The 18,064-nt window shown below is 42.6% G+C and overlaps 1 protein-coding gene across 1 annotated transcript; it reads right to left on the bottom strand.

Annotated features, from left to right (window-relative positions):
- Window positions 1–904: 904 nt before the first annotated feature.
- C1GALT1C1 (C1GALT1 specific chaperone 1) lies at window positions 905–4,683 on the bottom strand. The gene is made up of 2 exons (XM_002720266.5): window positions 4,402–4,683; window positions 905–2,025 (listed from the first exon to the last, which is right to left on the bottom strand). Exons 1-2 carry the CDS (start codon window positions 4,405–4,407, stop codon window positions 1,063–1,065), a joined length of 969 nt encoding a protein of 322 aa, XP_002720312.2. The 5' UTR covers window positions 4,408–4,683; the 3' UTR covers window positions 905–1,062.
- Window positions 4,684–18,064: the final 13,381 nt, after the last annotated feature.

An 18,064-nucleotide genomic window follows, 5' to 3' on the forward strand; every position in this document is an offset into this window, starting at 1 on the left:
GAGAGACAGAGACAGAATCTTCCATTCACTTTTTCACTCCCAAAATGGCTGCAACAGCTGGTGCTGGTGCTGGGCCAATCTGAAGCCAGGAGCCTGGAGCTTCTTCCGGGTCTCCCACATGGGTGCAGGGGCCCAAGGAGTTGCGCCAACTTCCATTGCTTTCCCAGGCCACAGCGGAGTTGAATCAGAAGTGGAGAAGCAGGGACTCAAACTGGCACCCATATGGGATGCCAGCAGAGCAGGCGGTGGCTTTACCTGCTACACCACAGTGCCGCCCCCACCCCCCTTTTTTAAAGATTCATTTTATTTTCTTGAAAGGCTGAGTTAGTGAGAGAGAGGCCCTTTATCCACTGGCTCATTGCCCAAACAGCTGCAAATGGGACTGGGTCAGGTTGAAGCCAAGAACCAGGAGGTTCATCTGGGACTCCCACATAGGTGCAGGGGCTCAAGGACTTGGGTGATCTGCTGCTTTCCCAGGTACATTAGCAGGGAGCTGGAATGGAAGTGGAGCAGCTGGAACTTGAACCAGCACCCATATGGGATGCCAGCGTTGCAGGTGGCAGCTTAACCCATTATGTTACAACATCAGCCCCTCTCTTTAAAAACTACTTATTTGAAAGGCAGAATGACAGAGGAAGAAACACATACAGGGAGGGGGAGAGTGAGAGATCATCCATCTGCTGGTTCACTACTCAATTGCCCCCATCAGCCAGGGCTGAGGCACGAAGAACCCAAGAGCCAGGGAATCCATTTGGATCTCCCACACAGGTGACAGAGACCCAAGTTCTTGAGCCATCATCCCATCACCTTCCCAGGTGCGTTGGCAGGAAGCTGGATTGCAAGTAGAGTAGCCAGGCTTCAAATAAAACTTCTATACAAGTTTTAAGGAAAAAAATACCACTGATTGAAAAATATACTACTAAACTTTAATTTGTGTTAAACCAGTGCCACCAAATAAAAGAGGAAAAGAAACACACTGTTGTGTTGGATATGTAGTCATTACTACAAACATTAACAATACATGTCCTATGTGGTAATTATACACATGCTGTTGTTCATTTCTCAGTCATTGTCAGAACCATTTGGAGGTAAGAAAACCAAGGCATCATTGAAAATATGACCAAATGCCCTAAGACGGTATACACCATACATCATCACATGCATCTGATTAGGAGTCAGTCCGTTAAAAGTAACAGCTGTATCTGAACAGCATCCCTCTACTACCTGGTTAGGGTGATTAGTCATTGCCTCCTTAATAAAAACCCCAACAGATTTGGTGTTAAATACATCTTTTCCATCAGCATCTTCTGCATTTTCTGCAAATACTCCAGCATATTTTAGGCATATTGCTAACTGCTTATCTTCTGATATCTTCCAAATCATCCCTCCCTGTTCAGGACACTTCTCAGGGATTCCTAGAAGGCTGTTAAGTCTTTTCATTGATTCTATACTCAAGACAATTCCTCCTTCCACACTCACATACTCAAAGTCTCCAGATTTTATAGTATGGCCTAGATAAAAAGGCTGTGATGGATCCTTTTTTAACAAAAAATACTTAAGGTTTTCAATAATAGCAAATGTAGTGGGGCGTGCAAGGAAAAACCAGTTGTATTGGTTGCTGTATTTATCAAAAGCATATTTATAAGCTTTTCTCATCATTAACCACAAGTCATTTGTTTCCATATTAATTGACTCAAACACTTTAACATTTTCAGAACTGAAGAACTCCGCTTTGTCACAGTGTTTGGTCCAAGTCTCCTTTACTGCAGCCCAAAGACTCACATCTTTAGGTTTTACAAGGATGATACAGTACACCCGAAAGCTCTTACTGAGTTCCATGCGTTCATTCTCTGAAATTTTCAAGATATCTTCTTTGTTAGGAGCTTGTAGATGATGATGCTCGTGGTGGTGCATTCTATTTCCAAGACCAATTCCAACATGTCCTAGCATAGTGGTAAAAGCACAGAAAATGCTTCCAAGCATCACTCCTTTCAAAAATGAGCTACTTTCAGAAAGCATTTTTTCCTATAAAGAAGAAAAAGAACCTTAATATATGTAACAGAAAAGGATTAGTCTAGTAAGTTGATTTAGTATTTCTTATATATGTACATCTTGCTCTTAGCAATAAAAAAGGGTTCCCAAGCATGAAATCAAGTTAGTTCCAAACAGTACAAGAGACTCTCAGATCTTTAGCTTCCAATTGTAAATGTTCAATATAAACTGAAACCTTGTAACAACTCCTTTATGGAGAATTTGCTGTGAGGAGGCTATTACTGCTCTTAATTTATGAGGATTTAATTAACAAAGTACTAAATCAAAGCATTAACCCTAGAAGCCAGTGTTACATAGACTGTTGATCCCTAACTCATTAAATAATTTTAAAACACAAACTCACCTATTTTACAGCAAAACCTCAAATTGAACAGATAAAATAACCTAAAATTGGCAAATCACCAAGGGGATCTATACCGACATTTCTGTTTTCAATGTAGTATTTTATTTAACAGCTGCTGTCTTTAGGTGTTTGAGGTATATCTGAAGAAGATTTCTTGAGATTAACACCATGGATGTTGGTATTTACCCTTTTGATTGATACCATATATATTAACATTTACCATTTTATTCCTAAATTGTTTCCTGTATAGTATCCTAATTATTGATATAATAATAGTCCCATTTAAAGTAGTTAAATTATTTGGGAGCCGGCGCCGTGGCTCAATAGGCTAATCCTCCACCTTGCGGCGCCGGCACACCGGGTTCTAGTCCCGGTTGGGGCGCCGGATTCTGTCCCGGTTGCCCCTCTTCCAGGCCAGCTCTCTGCTATGGCCAGGGAGTGCAGTGGAGGATGGCCCAAGTGCTTGGGCCCTGCACCCCATGGGAGACCAGGAGAAGCACCTGGCTCCTGCCAGGATCAGCACGGTGCGCCGGCTGCAGCGGCGGCCATTGGAGGGTGAACCAGCGGCAAAAGGAAGACCTTTCTCTCTCTGTCTCTCTCTCTCACTGTCCACTCTGCCTGTCAAAAAAAAAAAAAAATTATTTGGATGAAAAGTGAGTCGATATAGGCATACCGAGGACCATTAATAAATGTATTTCCTCAAAAGACATTTCCTTCTTCTTTAGGGAAGTGAAAAGGGGAAAGTCTACAATTTTTATTTCAATTATAAATTAAAAGAAAAGCGAACATTAAATTCAACTGTTGAAAAAATTGTATGCTATCCATTTATGCTGGTAAAGGCTGAAATTTCCCCAATCTCCCATTTGCACAAAGAATGTTCTACTGAGCCACTTAGGTTTCCCTCTGTTTAATGTTGAAAGGGGCTTTAAAATCTACCTAATGTCATTTCTCTCACTTTACAAATTCAGGAAATGGAAATAGTTAGCCGTAGAAGTGGTCCAGAAACCAGATCTCATGACACCAGTTTAATACTTTTTCCATAAAAGAATAATAACCTCCATAGTGCCACTACCACATTATGAAGAGTTTAATAAATGAAGTTTACGGAATAATCCCGATTTCCTACAAACCAAAAATCAAGTGAGATCTGTTGACTGAAGTTGACATTTTGTACCCAACATCAACTTATGTTCTAGAGGAAACAGATAGACTTCTACCAGAATGACAAGGTGTGAAATAACTTGGCTGATGTTAATTCCTGAGTAGGGTGTGGATAAAGAGGCAGGATGTTTTTCCGGTGTCATTCACAGAACTTGGTCAATAAATGCATCCCCAAGAAGGAAAACAGAGGTGACAGGAAACAATTTCTGTTTAATATTACACTGTGAAATTAATTTATATAGGATTTTGACATTTCATATCACAATTTTCATTATTTCTGGCCAATATATAATTCACGTCTGTGTCTCCGCTTGATTACAAGATATGTACATGTCAGAATTCCTCCTGATGGCAATATTTATTCCTGCCTGCAAAAACATTGATCAAAACTCAATGAGTTTACAAATTTTAAATAAAACACCTTTCACAAATTATTCCAAGCAGATCTCTTCTCCTCCTCCCAATTGGGGCTGCACATATTTTGTGCAGAGGAGAGGGAAACTTAAAACTGCACATGGAAGGGGAAAAAATTGTACAGGGGCACAAAAAAGGCAGAAATTATCCAGGTGTCTTTTGAAATACACATTTTTGAACGTGAAGGCGGTTAGGGTGAAGTATGGAAAACAGAGGCTGACAAAATGGAGAAGACAAGTGAGAGGGAGAACATGGTCACCTCAGTATCCCACTGAGAGGCCCAAGGGAGCGCCTCCCCGGGTCACTAATCCTCACCCTGCACCTTCCATGGGCATCCAGAGCGGAGCATGCCGGGACTGGGATAGGGCCCAAGCCTTCTCCAGCGTAGAAGTGGGGTCGGATCGCCACTGGGCTAAGGTCCCAACACTCACCCGCATCTAGAATGGCTCCAGAGCACAAAAGCGCAGCCGCACACAGTTTCCTTCCACGTTCTCAAGCCACTCGGTTTCGTTCTGGGTCGAGCTACTTTAGGCGCAAGCTGCGTCCTCTGTTAGTCTCGCTCAAGCTGGGGAGGGCCAGGAGGCAGAAGCCAAGAAGGTGGGCGTAGCGGGGGCGGAGCTAGGGGCGCTGGCCCGACGTCAGCCACGGACCTGCGTAGATGCCGGAAGGGCGCGCGCGCACGCAGCGCGCCTTTTCTCCCCGCCCCTCGTCGCGTTAGGAGAAACGCGACCCGCTGGCATGACCCGCAGGCTGGCCTGCGCTCGATGGAACGCCCACAGAAGTAGGCGTGCCTATGCCTCGCTGACACCTCCTAACTCCCCTCCTTCCCAGCGGGAAGACTGCGAGAGCAAAAAAGGTTTTACTCCCCGTAGTGCTTGTGTCAGAGCTCTTCTTGCTCATCTTTACACCCAAATGTTGACAAGAGAGTGCTCCACCCAGTATTTGTGAGTACAAGCCACTGCAAAAGTATTTGAATTATGAAATGACGGATTCGCCATGGCTACTGGAATGGGATCTAAAGTCCCATTGTTTGTAATCCAACCTTGTCTTCACTATGTATTTTGAGATCTCGGGAAAGTTATTTCACCTTTCTATGTGTCGGTTCTCTTCTTTGTAAGGTATAAAAAACACCACAGGAGTGCCTATCTCATAGGCACTTGAAATCGTGCACATGACTCCCATAGCAAAAACTCAAGCACAGAGTAGGCATTTATTAAATATTGGCTGTTATTATTCACCCTTGTAACTCTGACTTAACACAGAACCAGCTACCATAGGCAATGAATATTTATCAAATTAGTTAATGTTAGAGCTACAGATGAATTAGACCCAGAAAAGACAAAGAACTTTGAAAGGCCACAAAATAAATTAAAAGCAGAGGTATAACTAGAATCCACATGTTTCCTAATAGTGAGTGCAGAGGTCTTTTTCAATTAAATAATCATTATTTAAAATTCATTTTGTGGCAGATGGGTTTTTGCTAAAAAAACACAAATTCTTAAAAGTATTTAGAATGTACTATCATTAGGTTCCATTAAAATAATATTGAGTGGTGACTTACAAAGGCCTGAATTCCTGAAGACACATTTTAATATTTGCAGTGACCCTGTTTTAAGAAAGTGGAAAGTTTCTAGGAGCACTGAAACCATGACCAAACAGATTTCAGGCAATTGCTGTCCCTGAAGCACTACCCCAAATTCTGGGAGGATATAATGATAAAGAAATTAAGTCCCATAGCTTCATACAGCTGTCAGGCTAACATGGGAGGAAGATATTAAGCAATTCATTACAAATCATTATAATGGTGACATGTTCCCTAAAGGAATACAAAACAAACTTTAAAACTGGAAAGGAATTTAAGACTGCAGACTATCTCCATTATGCTTTAAAAAAAGAGAGAGAGAGATATGTATTTATTTGACAGGTAGAATGAGAGAGTGTGGGGAGGGAGAGAGGAAAAGAGAGAGAGAGAGAGGGAGATCTTCTGTCCTCTCGTTCACTCTCCAAATGGCCACAACATCCAAAGCATGGCCAGTAGAAGCTAGAAGCCTGGAACTCTGTGTGGGTCTCCCACATGGATATCAGATGCTCAGGCACTTGGGCCATCTTTCACTGCTTTTCCAGACACATTAGCAAGGAACTGGATCAGAAACGGTACAGCTGGGATTCACTGGAACCAATACTCTGATATGGATATTGACATTGCAAGTGGACTTAATCCACTGCACTACAATGATCAGCCCCTCTTGTTATGTTTTGTTTAGTAATGTACTAAATGCTGTTTATTGTCACATATATACATATTTATGTATATATGTACATATATAAATAAGGGAAACAAATTATAGAATAATGCATATGATTATATTTTCGTGAAAATTAATATATATTTGCACATGTATTTGGTCTTTGTATGAGCAAAGGCAAATTATGGAAATTTATTCAACAGGCTGTTAATATTGATTATATCAGCAGGTCAAGGTAATCAGCTTTGTCTTAGTATATCCTTGTATTGCATTGTCTCACAGGTTTAAAAAGCATTTATTACTTTTGAGTTGGAAGAACAGCAAATAACAGGATCTTTAAAATTAGAGGAAGAAAAAGTTGAAAATATACAAATAAAATACATTTTATAGAATGCAGAGAACCAGTCTTTTCTTGCAAAAAGGAACCAAGGAAGGACAGATAGACAGTAACAAGGAGATGGGTAGTTGGGTTGGGCATTTATTGCAATGGTTAAGATGCTACTTTGGACAGTCCTGTCTTGGCTCCACTTCCTATTCCAGCATCCTGCTAATGCACTTTGGGAGGCAGAGGGTGATGGTTCAGGTACTTGGGTCCCTGCCAATTACATGGGAGACTTGGATTGAATTCCCAGATCCTGGCCCAGCCCCAGCTGATGCAGGCTTTTAGGAAGTGAATCAATGAAAGACCTCTCTCTTTCTCTAAGGTAATGGATACGATAATACCATGATTGTGATAATCATTTCACAATGTACCTATACTCATATAGTAAATCATGTCATATGCTTTAAATATATGCAGTTTTTTCTTTTTCTTTTTTTAAAGGTTTATTTATTTATTTGAAAGTCAGAGTTACACAGAGAGAGGAGAGGCAGAGAGAGAGAGGTCCTCCACTCACTGGTTCACTCTCCAGATGGCCGCAACAGCCGGAGCTGCGCCGATCTGAAGCCAGGAGCTTCTTCTGGGATTCCCACACAGGTGCAGGGGCCCAAGGACTTGGGCCATCTTCTACTGCTATCCCAGGCCATAGCAGAGAGCTGGATCAGAAGAGGAGCAACCGGGTCTTGAACCAGTGCACATATGGAATGCTGGCGCTTTAGGCCAGGGCATTAACCCACTGCACCACAGCGTCGGCCCCACAGTTTTATTTTTCAAACAAACCTCAGTAAAAAATATATAAACTGATTTTTCCTTAAGTTTAAGAAGGTATATTAGAAGTATATCTAGAAGTAATGATACAAGATGCTCTGAAGCAGAATAAAACAAGGGATTTTTAACAACAAAAATACTTTTTTTTAAAAAAAAGGATTTATTTACTTTAAAGCTTGTTAGAGAGAGAGGGAGAGAGACAGAGAGTGAGAGAGAGAGATTTATTTTCTATCTGCTGGTTCACACCCCAGATGGCCGTAGAGCTGAGACTGGGCCAGGCAGAAGCCAGAAGCCTGGTACTCTGTCTGGGTCTCCCACATGGATAGCAGGAACCCAAGTACTTGGGCCATCTTCCGCTGCTTTTCTAGGTGCATTAACAGGGAGCTGGAAGTCGAGCATCTAGGACTTAAACTGGAGCTTATATTGTTGTGCCTGAGCAGGTCCAAACAGAGGAGCACCACACAATGATAAAATTTGACAGTCCTTTATTGCTGTGGTTGAGAGCAGGCTCATGCCCTAAAGAACTCTCAACCCCGAAGCTCAAAACAACAGGGTTTATGAAGGCAAAAACCACAAGGAGGGGAGGGAGAACACATGGTTACTAGGGTCAAGCTGACCTAAACCATATGTGAAACTAATATCAATTACAATCTTAACAGTATCAATTACAATCTTGACATTAGTCCAGGTACTGATCTAAATCATATGCGGGACATAGACAAATTACAATCTTAACATTAATCCAGGTGCAACCTGTCTGTTTTAAGTTTCAACAATCATACTAAGGGATTTTCTATATTTTACCAAACGAGATGTAGTGTACTGTTATGGTCTTAGTTTTAAATCATAATTGGTTTCTGACCATAGTTTCACAGTAGGGGGAGTGCTTTCTCAAGATGGAATCTTGGGTACTCTAAAATGGAGTCCCTACTATCAGGATGTCACTTCAATATGGAATGCTGGGGTTGCAGGTGGTAGCTTAATTTGCTATGCCTCAATGTGGGCCTAGCAAAAGTACTGTTAATGAGAGACTGGCTAAGAACTCAGTTCTCTACTTAAAGAAGGGTTTAAATATACTTAACATTTGAAATGAAGTTTATGAGATGTTTGATTTATAGTTAGGTGATTGCACTTTTATTTTTTTAAATTTTAATTGATATAAAGTGAACAAATTTCATGTATTTCATATATACAGATTTAAGAGCACAATGATAACTTCCCACCCTACCCTCCCTCCTGCCCACACTCACTCCCTTCCTCCTCCTTGGATGATTGCATTTTTAAAATAACATTCCAGGGGCCGGCGCTGTGGTGCAGCAGGTTAAAGCCCTGGCTTGAAGTGCTGGCATCCCATATGGGCACTGGTTCTAGTCCCGGCCTCTCCTCTTCTGATCCAGCTCTCTGCTATGGCCTGGGAAAGCAGTAGAAGATGGCCCAAGTCCTTGGGCCCCTGTACCCACGTGGGAGACCCAGAAGAAGCTCCTGGCTCCTGGCTTTGGATTGGTGCATCTCCAGCCACTGTGGCCATCTGGGGAGTGAACCAGCGGATAGAAGACCTCTCTTTCTTTGCTTTGTCTCTACCTCTCTCTGTAACTCTGTCTTTCAAATAAATAAAAAAATAAATCTTTAAAAAATACATATTTTTTTTTTTTATTTTTGACAGGCAGAGTGGACAGTGAGAGAGAGAGACAGAGAGAGAAAGGTCTTCCTTTTGCCGTTGGTTCACCCTCCAATGGCCGCCGCTGCAGCCGGCGCACCGCGCTGATCCGATGGCAGGAGCCAGGAGCCAGGTGCTTTTCCTGGTCTCCCATGGGGTGCAGGGCCCAAGCACCTGGGCCATCCTCCACTGCACTCCCTGGCCATAGCAGAGAGCTGGCCTGGAAGAGGGGCAACCGGGACAGATTCCAGCGCCCCGACCGGGACTAGAACCCGGTGTGCCGGCGCCGCAAGGTGGAGGATTAGCCTATTGAGCCACGGCGCCGGCCTAAAAATACATATTTTTAAAAATCCATTAAAATAACATTCCTTATTGCAATCCTAATTTTAAAATCACGTGCATTTAGTATTCATTAAAATTGAGCATGTTCACACTCTTTGGCCGACCAAATCCAGTACTAGTAATCTCTCCTACAGACATTAATGCACCAAAATGCAAGGCTAAATGTGTAAGGACAAATGAATATTGTTGGCAGTTGCAGGATGGGTGCTTTGGAGCTGGTACCTGGTGATGTCTGCTGGTCCCCACATCAGACATGCTGGTTCATGGAGTACAAGGACAATGCTGAAAGAAATACAAAGCTTGGGTCTGTAAGGTAGGACCTGGGTGTATTTTGCGCGTGGGGACCCAGGCACTGCAAAGCACCTAAATGACCAGGTTCCAGTTGAAAGTTCTAGAGCTATTTCCTGCACCTACAAGAGTGATTGGCCAAGCATGGGGAGCAGCAGTATGAGCATCAGCACTACCGCATTCCTCTTCAGGATGTGGAAACTATTTCCCCATGGCCTGCCACCTCATTTTGTGATGCAGGTGAAAACATTTAGTGAAGCTTGCTTGATGGTAAGGAAACCAGCTCTAGAGCTTCTGCATTACCTGAAAAACAGCAATTTTGCTCACCCAGCTGTGCAATATCTTCTCTATGGAGAGAAAGGAACAGGAAAACCCTCAGTCCTTGCCATGTTATTCATTTCTGTGCAAAGCAAGACTGGCTGATACTGCATATTCCAGGTGCTCATCTTTGGGTGAAAAATTGCCCAGATCTTTTTTTTTTTAAGGTTTATTTATTTGAAAGGCAGAGTTACAGAGAGAGAGAGAGAGAGAGATCTTCCATCCACTGGTTCACTCCCTAACTGGCCACAATAGCTGGAGCTGGGCAGTCTGAAGCCAGGAGCCAGGAGCCTCTTCCAGGTCTCCCACGTGGGTGCAGGAGCCCAAGGACTTGGGCCATCTTCTACTGCTTTCCCAGGCCATCAGCAGGGAGCTGGATCAGAGTGGCCGGTGCACATATGGGATGCCAGTGCCACAGTGGGAAGCTTAACCTACTATGCCACAGTGCCAGCCCAGCCCTGAATTTTTACTTCCTAAATCTGGTAACCCTATATTAAATCCAAGAGATCCACCAGTCTACTCCCTAAATGCCTAAAATGTCCTGAATTGAGCCAAGCTGAAGTCTGAAGTTGGGAACTCAATCCAGGCTTTCCACATGGGTGACAGGGATCCAACTATTTGAAACATCAACTGCTGCCTTCCAGGATGGGCACTCTTTTTTATATATATAAAGATTTATTTATTTATTTATTTGAAAGAGTGAGAGAGAGAGACGGAGACATCTTTCATCCACTGGTTCACTCCCCTAAATGGCCGCAATGGCCGGAGCTGGGCCCATCTGAAACTAGGAGCTTCTTCCAGGTCTCCCATGTGGGTGTAGGGCCCCAAGGACTTGGGCCATCTTGCGCTTACTGGTCACATTGTAAAAAGGCAAAGCTCTGTTGAGTTCCTCCTTTCCCTGACCTCTGCATCCAGTCAGTTCTCACTGAGCCTTGAACTATAGGTCAAGGCTCCCTTCACAGGGAATCCTGCACCCATCCTTTTTTTTTCTACTTAAACTGCCAACACTAATTTAAGTCCCTCATGACACTTCTTGCCTAAACTAGTATAACAGTATACATAAAATCTCCTCCATTTCCAGTCCCTCCTCACTTTGTGTATGTAAAGCCTCCAGGAAGTGCTTGGTACTTGGTTCCTTTTCTCCTTCTTCTGAAACATGATTTCATCTTCACCACTGCTGCCTGCTGAACCCTCCAATGACATTTTCTCCCTTTCCCAAGAGATTGTTCTTCATTTCTTTGCAACATCACTTTTCTCCCTATTCTTCTTGGATCCTACAATTTCACTGCTGCCTCCACTCACCTCAGCAGCCATGCTTTGTGGAGGAAGCATGTGTGTTTGGATAGATTGATTTCTTAGTTCCAAAGTTAGATGTAAGAGCAGGATTTTTCCTATCTCTAGATGAGTAGACTTTTATACACAGACTAAATAGACATAGCAAACAAGTTTTAATGCTACCTCCTGCCCCTTAATTCTTTGATCCAGAGGACTAAGCTTCTAAATCTAGGCATGGTAGGGTATATATGCTGATGCTGAAGAAGGATATGGGTGGACATTATTCCTGCAAGCTAGGGCTTCCTGAAAAAATACTTCTTGCATAGTTTAGCCAAAGGAGGAACATCAAGAACTGCTACCAGTGGGTCTCATAGGAGCAATATTAATAATGAAGACTGGTGAAGGTCCTGTAGCCTGGGGCTATACTAGAAAAAATTCGTATAGTACTCTTGTATTTTTGGTGGCCTGGCTGAAAGTTCTGTCTGTTATGGAAAGCAGCCAGGCATTTAGGGGTTGGGCTGACCAAGCACAAATAACTTACAGAAATACTGTAAGTCAATCACATTTTTAAATGTTTAGCATAACACAATAATCCAAAGTGCTGTATTATAATAAAAATATATCTGCCTGTTTTATATTTAAGTCTCAAAGGCTTGAACTAATTTAGTGGACCATCTGGTGAGAAAGAGTCTCATTACAAAGTACCATTCATTTGCAGGCTTCACCCTCAAAAGGAATTATCCTGGGGACTCCCATCAATCTCCTATGCCAGTACCCAGAGCACCTGCTGCTACCTCTTAAATAAGGGGTCAGGCAGATAAAAGTCAATTCTTTCTTTCAGCTCTTATGAGATGAGTGCATAGAACCACAGGACTTCTGAGGTTTGAATTTCCTAATATATCAAATGGGTATTATATTATTCCTGTGGCTGTCAGGAATATAAAAGGATATGTAGTCTCCCAAAGGGAGCCTAGAACTATTGCATCCCTTCCCATTATCCATAACTTAATCCTCCTTTATTTTATTCCCCCAATCCTTGCTTTTCTTTCATTATCTGTTGAAAATCAACTTTCATATGTATGAATACCAGGTATGGATGTTTTTAGGTAGGGAGGGGATTCCATGCACACAAAGACCATGGCTGGGCTGAGGCTGACACTGGAAACTGTGAACTCAATGCAAGTCTCCCACATTGTTGGCAGGAATCTGATTATTTGTGCCATCATTGACTGCTTCCCAGGATCTGCATTGTCAGGAAGCTGGAGTTAGGAGCTAGAGGTAGGTATTGAAGTAGGGATGTGGTAATATTACCTGCTAGGCTAAACACCTGCTAATGGATAGAAATTTTGACTTTTCAGCAATATTCTTTTTTTAATGCTCAATTTATTTACCCTCTTTACATGATAGAATATTTCTTTTATTTTTTAGAAACCTTTTATTTAATGAGTATAAATTTCATAAGTACATCTTTAGAAATATAGTGTTTCTTCCCACCATACCAACCTCCCACCCCTACTCCTTCCCCACTTCCACCTTCCTCTCCGCTTTCCAGTCCCATTTTCCATTAAGATTAATTTTCAATTAACTTTGTACACAGAAGACCAACTCTATACTAAGTAAAGATTTCAACTTTTTTTAGCAATATTCTTAGCAAATCTAATCCTAAAGTCCTGCTGTCCTATGTTTCCGCAGTTGATATGGTTAGATCAATTAGCTGGGACAAATGGTTAAAGCTCAGGAGTGGGAAGGAGAGGAAATGGAGGGCAGGTTGGTTAGAGATGGGAAATTTGAGAATGGGAATGCTTTTAGATTCTAACTAGATAACTGCTACCTAGGTGACAACTTTATTTCAACTGAGAATATGAATTTGGCTGTATTACTAGTTAGAACTTAATGCTCAAAATTTTCTCTAAATGAGGAAACAATTAAAAATTGATAATTAGGATTGGCAGAATGTAATTGCTGAATATGAGTAATGGATACCTGGAACTTGGTTGCACAATTCTCTATACTTTTGTGTGTGTTTGAAAATATTCATAATTAAAATTAGGTTTTGCTTTATGTGACAATGTAGATCACTCAAGAACTGGAGAGTCTGACTGTCATGTCAGAAAAGCTGGTAGAGGACATTGGAACAAAAAAAATCTGTTGCAGGAAATATGGTGATTTCTAATACTTACCTAGTTAACTGAATTTATATGAAGAATTACTTAGAAATCTGATAGAACATTTAGTAGACACAATATAAACTGACCTCAGAAAGCTTTTGACAAGATGTCATAAACCCCGTTTTTTAAGGGATTGAATCAGTATGCATGTGACTCCCTTTCCTACAAATAAGTGTTGCCTTAGAAATGAGAAACAAAGATAAAGATAAAGGAAGTTAAGGATATTGTTTTGCCATTTTTTAAAATATTTATTTTTATTTATTTGAAAGAGTTATACAGAGAGAGGAGAGGCAGAGAGAGAGAGAGAGGTCTTCCATCCAATGGTTCACTCCCCAATTGGCTGCAACTGCCGGAGCTGCGCTGATCCAAAGCCAGGAGCCAAGAGCTTCTTCTGGGTCTCCCACGTGGGTGCAGGGGCCCAAGGACTTGGGCCATCTTCCGCTGCTTTCCCAGGCCAAAGCAGAGAGCTGGATCAGAAGTGGAGCAGCCGGGACTCAAACTGGCACCCATATGGGATGCCCGTTGCTTCAGGCCAGGGCGTTAACCCACTGTGCTGCAGCACTGGCCACTGTTTTGCCATTTTAAAAATATTATTTCTTTTTTTTTTTTTTTTTTTTTTTTTTTTTACAGGCAGAGTGGACAGTGAGAGAGAGAGACAGAGAGAGAAAGGTCTTCCTTTGCCGTTGGTTCACCCTCCAATGGCCGCTGCTGCAGCCGGCGCACCGCGCTGATCCGATGGCAGGAGCCAGGAGCCAGGTGCTTTTCCTGGTCTCCCATGGGGTGCAGGGCCCAAGCACCTGGGCCATCCTCCACTGCACTCCCTGGCCATAGCAGAGAGCTGGCCTGGAAGAGGGGCAACCGGGACAGAATCCGGCGCCCCGACCGGGACTAGAACCCGGTGTGCCGGCGCCGCAAGGTGGAGGATTAGCCTATTGAGCCACGGCGCCGGCCCAAAAACATTATTTCTTAGTGATAGGAAAAGGTCGAGCTAATTAACTTTTTTTTTGCCAAAAAAATCAAAATGAACGAAAGCACAGTGAAATTTCCAAACTGATCATTACATTAAATGCTGCCTGACAATAAAAATCTAAGTTGATGGGTATAAATTTGTAAGATAATCTCATGGGCATCACACAGGTTCATGAACTGGTAGCTATGAAGATTGGCTTGAGTTGTTGCTTTAATTGTTCAGCTACCCAGGGGTAGCATGAAGATCTTAGATTGCAAGACCCTGGGTATAATGCTCATTACTAAATGATCTAAAGACAACTTACCTATTAAGTTTGCATACACGCAAATGACACTTGGGTAGTGGTTGGATTGATTGTGGAAGCCTAGGAGAATGAATTTTTTAAAGATTTATTTATTTATTTGAAAGGCAGAGATACAGAGGAAGAGAGAGAGAGAGAGAGATTGATTCCATCCACTGGTTCATTCCCCAGATGGCCGCAATGGCCGGGGCTGGGCCAGTCTGAAGCCAGGATCCAGGAGTCAGGAGCTTCTACTGGGTCTTCTACATGGGTGCAGGGGCCCAAGCACTTAGGCCATCTTCCACTGCTTTTCCAGGTCACAAGCAGAGATCTGGATGGGAAGAGGAGCAGCTGGGATTTGAGTTGCACCCATATTGGAAGCCAACACTGCAGGTGGAGGTTTAACTTTCTAGGCCACAGTGCTGGCCCCAAGAATGAATTTTTTTAGCTGCTAGAGGATTAGAAATTTGGAAGGTGACTGAGTTCATTTTGTGCTGCTGTTAGAATACAACAGACTGGGTAATTTATAAAGAAAATAAATTTATTTGGCTCATTATTCTGGAGGCTGTGAGGGACATAGCAACAGCATTAAGCAAGGGCTTTGATGCTGTGTTATCGCATGGCAGAAAAGCAGAAAGGCAAGCAAGCAGGTGTGGAAGAACTTACTTTTATAACAAAAATGTTCCTGGGAGAACAGCCTTAATCCAGTCATTGGGACAGAGCCCTTATGACCTAAGCCTTCAGTTTAGGTATCACTTCCTAACATTGCCATATTGGAAATTTAAGTGTTGATGAAAATAAACAGAATGTGCAAATAGGTTAATACGTCTATTAAGGGAGGCATATGAGTGACCCAAGCCTAGGAGACACAAGCCCAGTGACTTTTAATGAGTTTTGGGAAGTGTCCCAAAGTAGTCAAATTCTAGTTTGAATTTATGTATTACACAGTGAGCATATATTGACTTAGCCTGAAAAGGAGGGATTTAAGTAAGTGAGGATGGATTTCTCACTAATTGGAGACTACTTTCTTTGGAATATGATTGGCTATAAACACCTTCAGCAACTGGACTGGGGAAATAGGGAGCATGATCTCTGAAAAGAGACTCTTGAGAAGGATACTGATTAATTTTCAGGAGAAAATTTCTGGGGATAGATAATGAATGTATAAAAGACAAAGGATTGAGGACTACGATGTGGCACAGAGGATTAAGCAGTTGCTTGTGACACAGCATTCCATTAGAGTGCCAATTTAAGTCCTGACTGCTCTGCATCTGATCCAGCTCCCTGCTGATGTACCTGGGAAAGCAGCAAATGATGGCCTGAGTGCTTGGGCCTCTGTCACCCACGTGGGAGACCTGGATAGAGTTCTTGGTTCCTGGCTTTGGCCTAGCCATTTGGGGAATGGACCAATGGATGGTAGATCTCTGTCTCTTTGTCTCTCCCTCTCTATCACTCTGCCTTTTAAATAATTAATATTGTTTTAAAATAAAGAACAAAGGATTTCTCAAGGTTGCTTCAGATGGCTAAGACAAAAGAGATCCTACCTAAACATCACTCAAGTCAAATTGACCTTGCTGATAAGAGTAATAGCTCTGTCTGACCACTTCTCAGACAAGTCTCAATAGGTGTTTCTCTTCAATGCTTTGCAGGCTTTTTAGGAGCACTTTATTCTCAATGATTCCAACACATGAATTTTTGGAATACACATTTAAACCATAACAGATGGAATGGGCTGATATTCTAGTATGAACACTAACAATTTATCTTGTCAGGGGTCGGGAAAGAATATGGGACTAAACCCTAATGGGAAGAAAAGTAGTCTGCTGTCAGAGGTTTTCTTGTCCCTTCCATGGAAAGGGTTAAAAAATAGCCCAAAACCTCCTTGTTAGGGCTGGCATTGTGTTGTAGTGGGTAAAGCTACCACCTGTATGCTAGCATCCCCTATAGGTGCCAGTTCATTTCTTGATGGCTCCACTTTTTTTTTTTTTGAAAGATTTATTTTATTTGAAAGACAGGGTTACAGAGAGAGGTAGAGATGGAGAGAGAGGTCCTCCACTCGCTGGTTCACTCCCCAGTCGGCCGCAATAGCCGGAGCTGTGCAGATCCGAAGCCAGGAGCCTCCTCTGGGTCTCCCACGTGGGTGCAGGGGCCCAAGGACTTGGGCCATCTTCCACTGCTTTCCCAGGACATAGCAGAGAGCTGGATTGGAAGAGTAGCAGCTGGGACTAGAACCAGCGGATGGCTCCACTTTTGATTCGGCTCCCTGCTAATGACCTGGTAAAGCAGTGGAAGATGGCTCAAGTGCTTGGGCCCCTGCCCACCCATGTTGAGACCCAGAAGAGGCTCCTTGGTCCTGGCTTTGGCCTGGCTTAGCCCTGGCTATTGTGGCCATCTGGGGAGTGAACCAGTGGATGGATGATGTTTCTCTCTGTCTCTTCCTCTCTCTCTGTAACTCTGACTTTCAAATAAATAAATAAGTAAAATATTAAAAAAGCCTCCTTGTTGAGACTTTTTTTTGCTTGCATTTAAGGAAGCAAGATGAGAGTATCAATTCCTCACAGTAGTGGTGGTTGCAGAGCATCACCTTTCATGGTGAGAGCTGAAGAGGCAAGTTGTTTGTGATGGGACCAACTATATAATTTTCAGGACTCCATGCAAAATGCAAATATGGAATCCTATGCTTATGAATTATTAAGAATTTCACATCAGTTACAGTCAAACATTAACCAAATTTGAGCTCCTGTAAGCATGGAGTTCAGTGTGACTGAGTGGGCTGTATGCCTGTGGTGCTAACCCTACTCCTGGGCAACAGGGGTAGCAATAGCCAAAATTGAGAAGGTGTGATAGAAAAGTATGAAGTAGAACATCAAGAATATCAACCATCCTTCCATCTAGAAACAACTCCTGTTATTTTTGTATACATTCCAGGAATTTTCTATACCCATATATATATGTATACACAGTCATATGATTTTTTTTTGTTATCAGAATGGTAGATTGTACATTCTCTTATATAGAATTTTTTTTTTGACAGGCAGAGTTAGTGAGAGGGAGAGACAGAGAGAAAGGTCTTCCTTCCATTTGTTCACCCCCCAAATGGCCGCCACGGCCGACGCACTGCACCTCCGAAGCCAGGAGCCAGGTGCTTCCTTCTGGTCTTCCATGCGGGTGCAGGGCCCAAGGACGTGGGCCATCCTCCACTGCCTTCCTGGGCCACAGCAGAGAGCTGGACTGTAAGAGAAGCAACCGGGACAGAACCGGTGCCCCAACCGGGACTAGAACCCAGGGTGCCTGCGCCGGAGGCAGAGGATTTGCCTAGTGAGCCGTGGCGCCGGCTTATATAGGGCTTTAAAAAAGAATTGTTACATTTTTTTATATTTATTTGACAGGTAGAGTTATAGAC

The sequence above is a fragment of the Oryctolagus cuniculus genome, chromosome X (assembly GCF_964237555.1).
Source record: "Oryctolagus cuniculus chromosome X, mOryCun1.1, whole genome shotgun sequence".
Classification (NCBI taxonomy): domain Eukaryota; kingdom Metazoa; phylum Chordata; class Mammalia; order Lagomorpha; family Leporidae; genus Oryctolagus; species Oryctolagus cuniculus.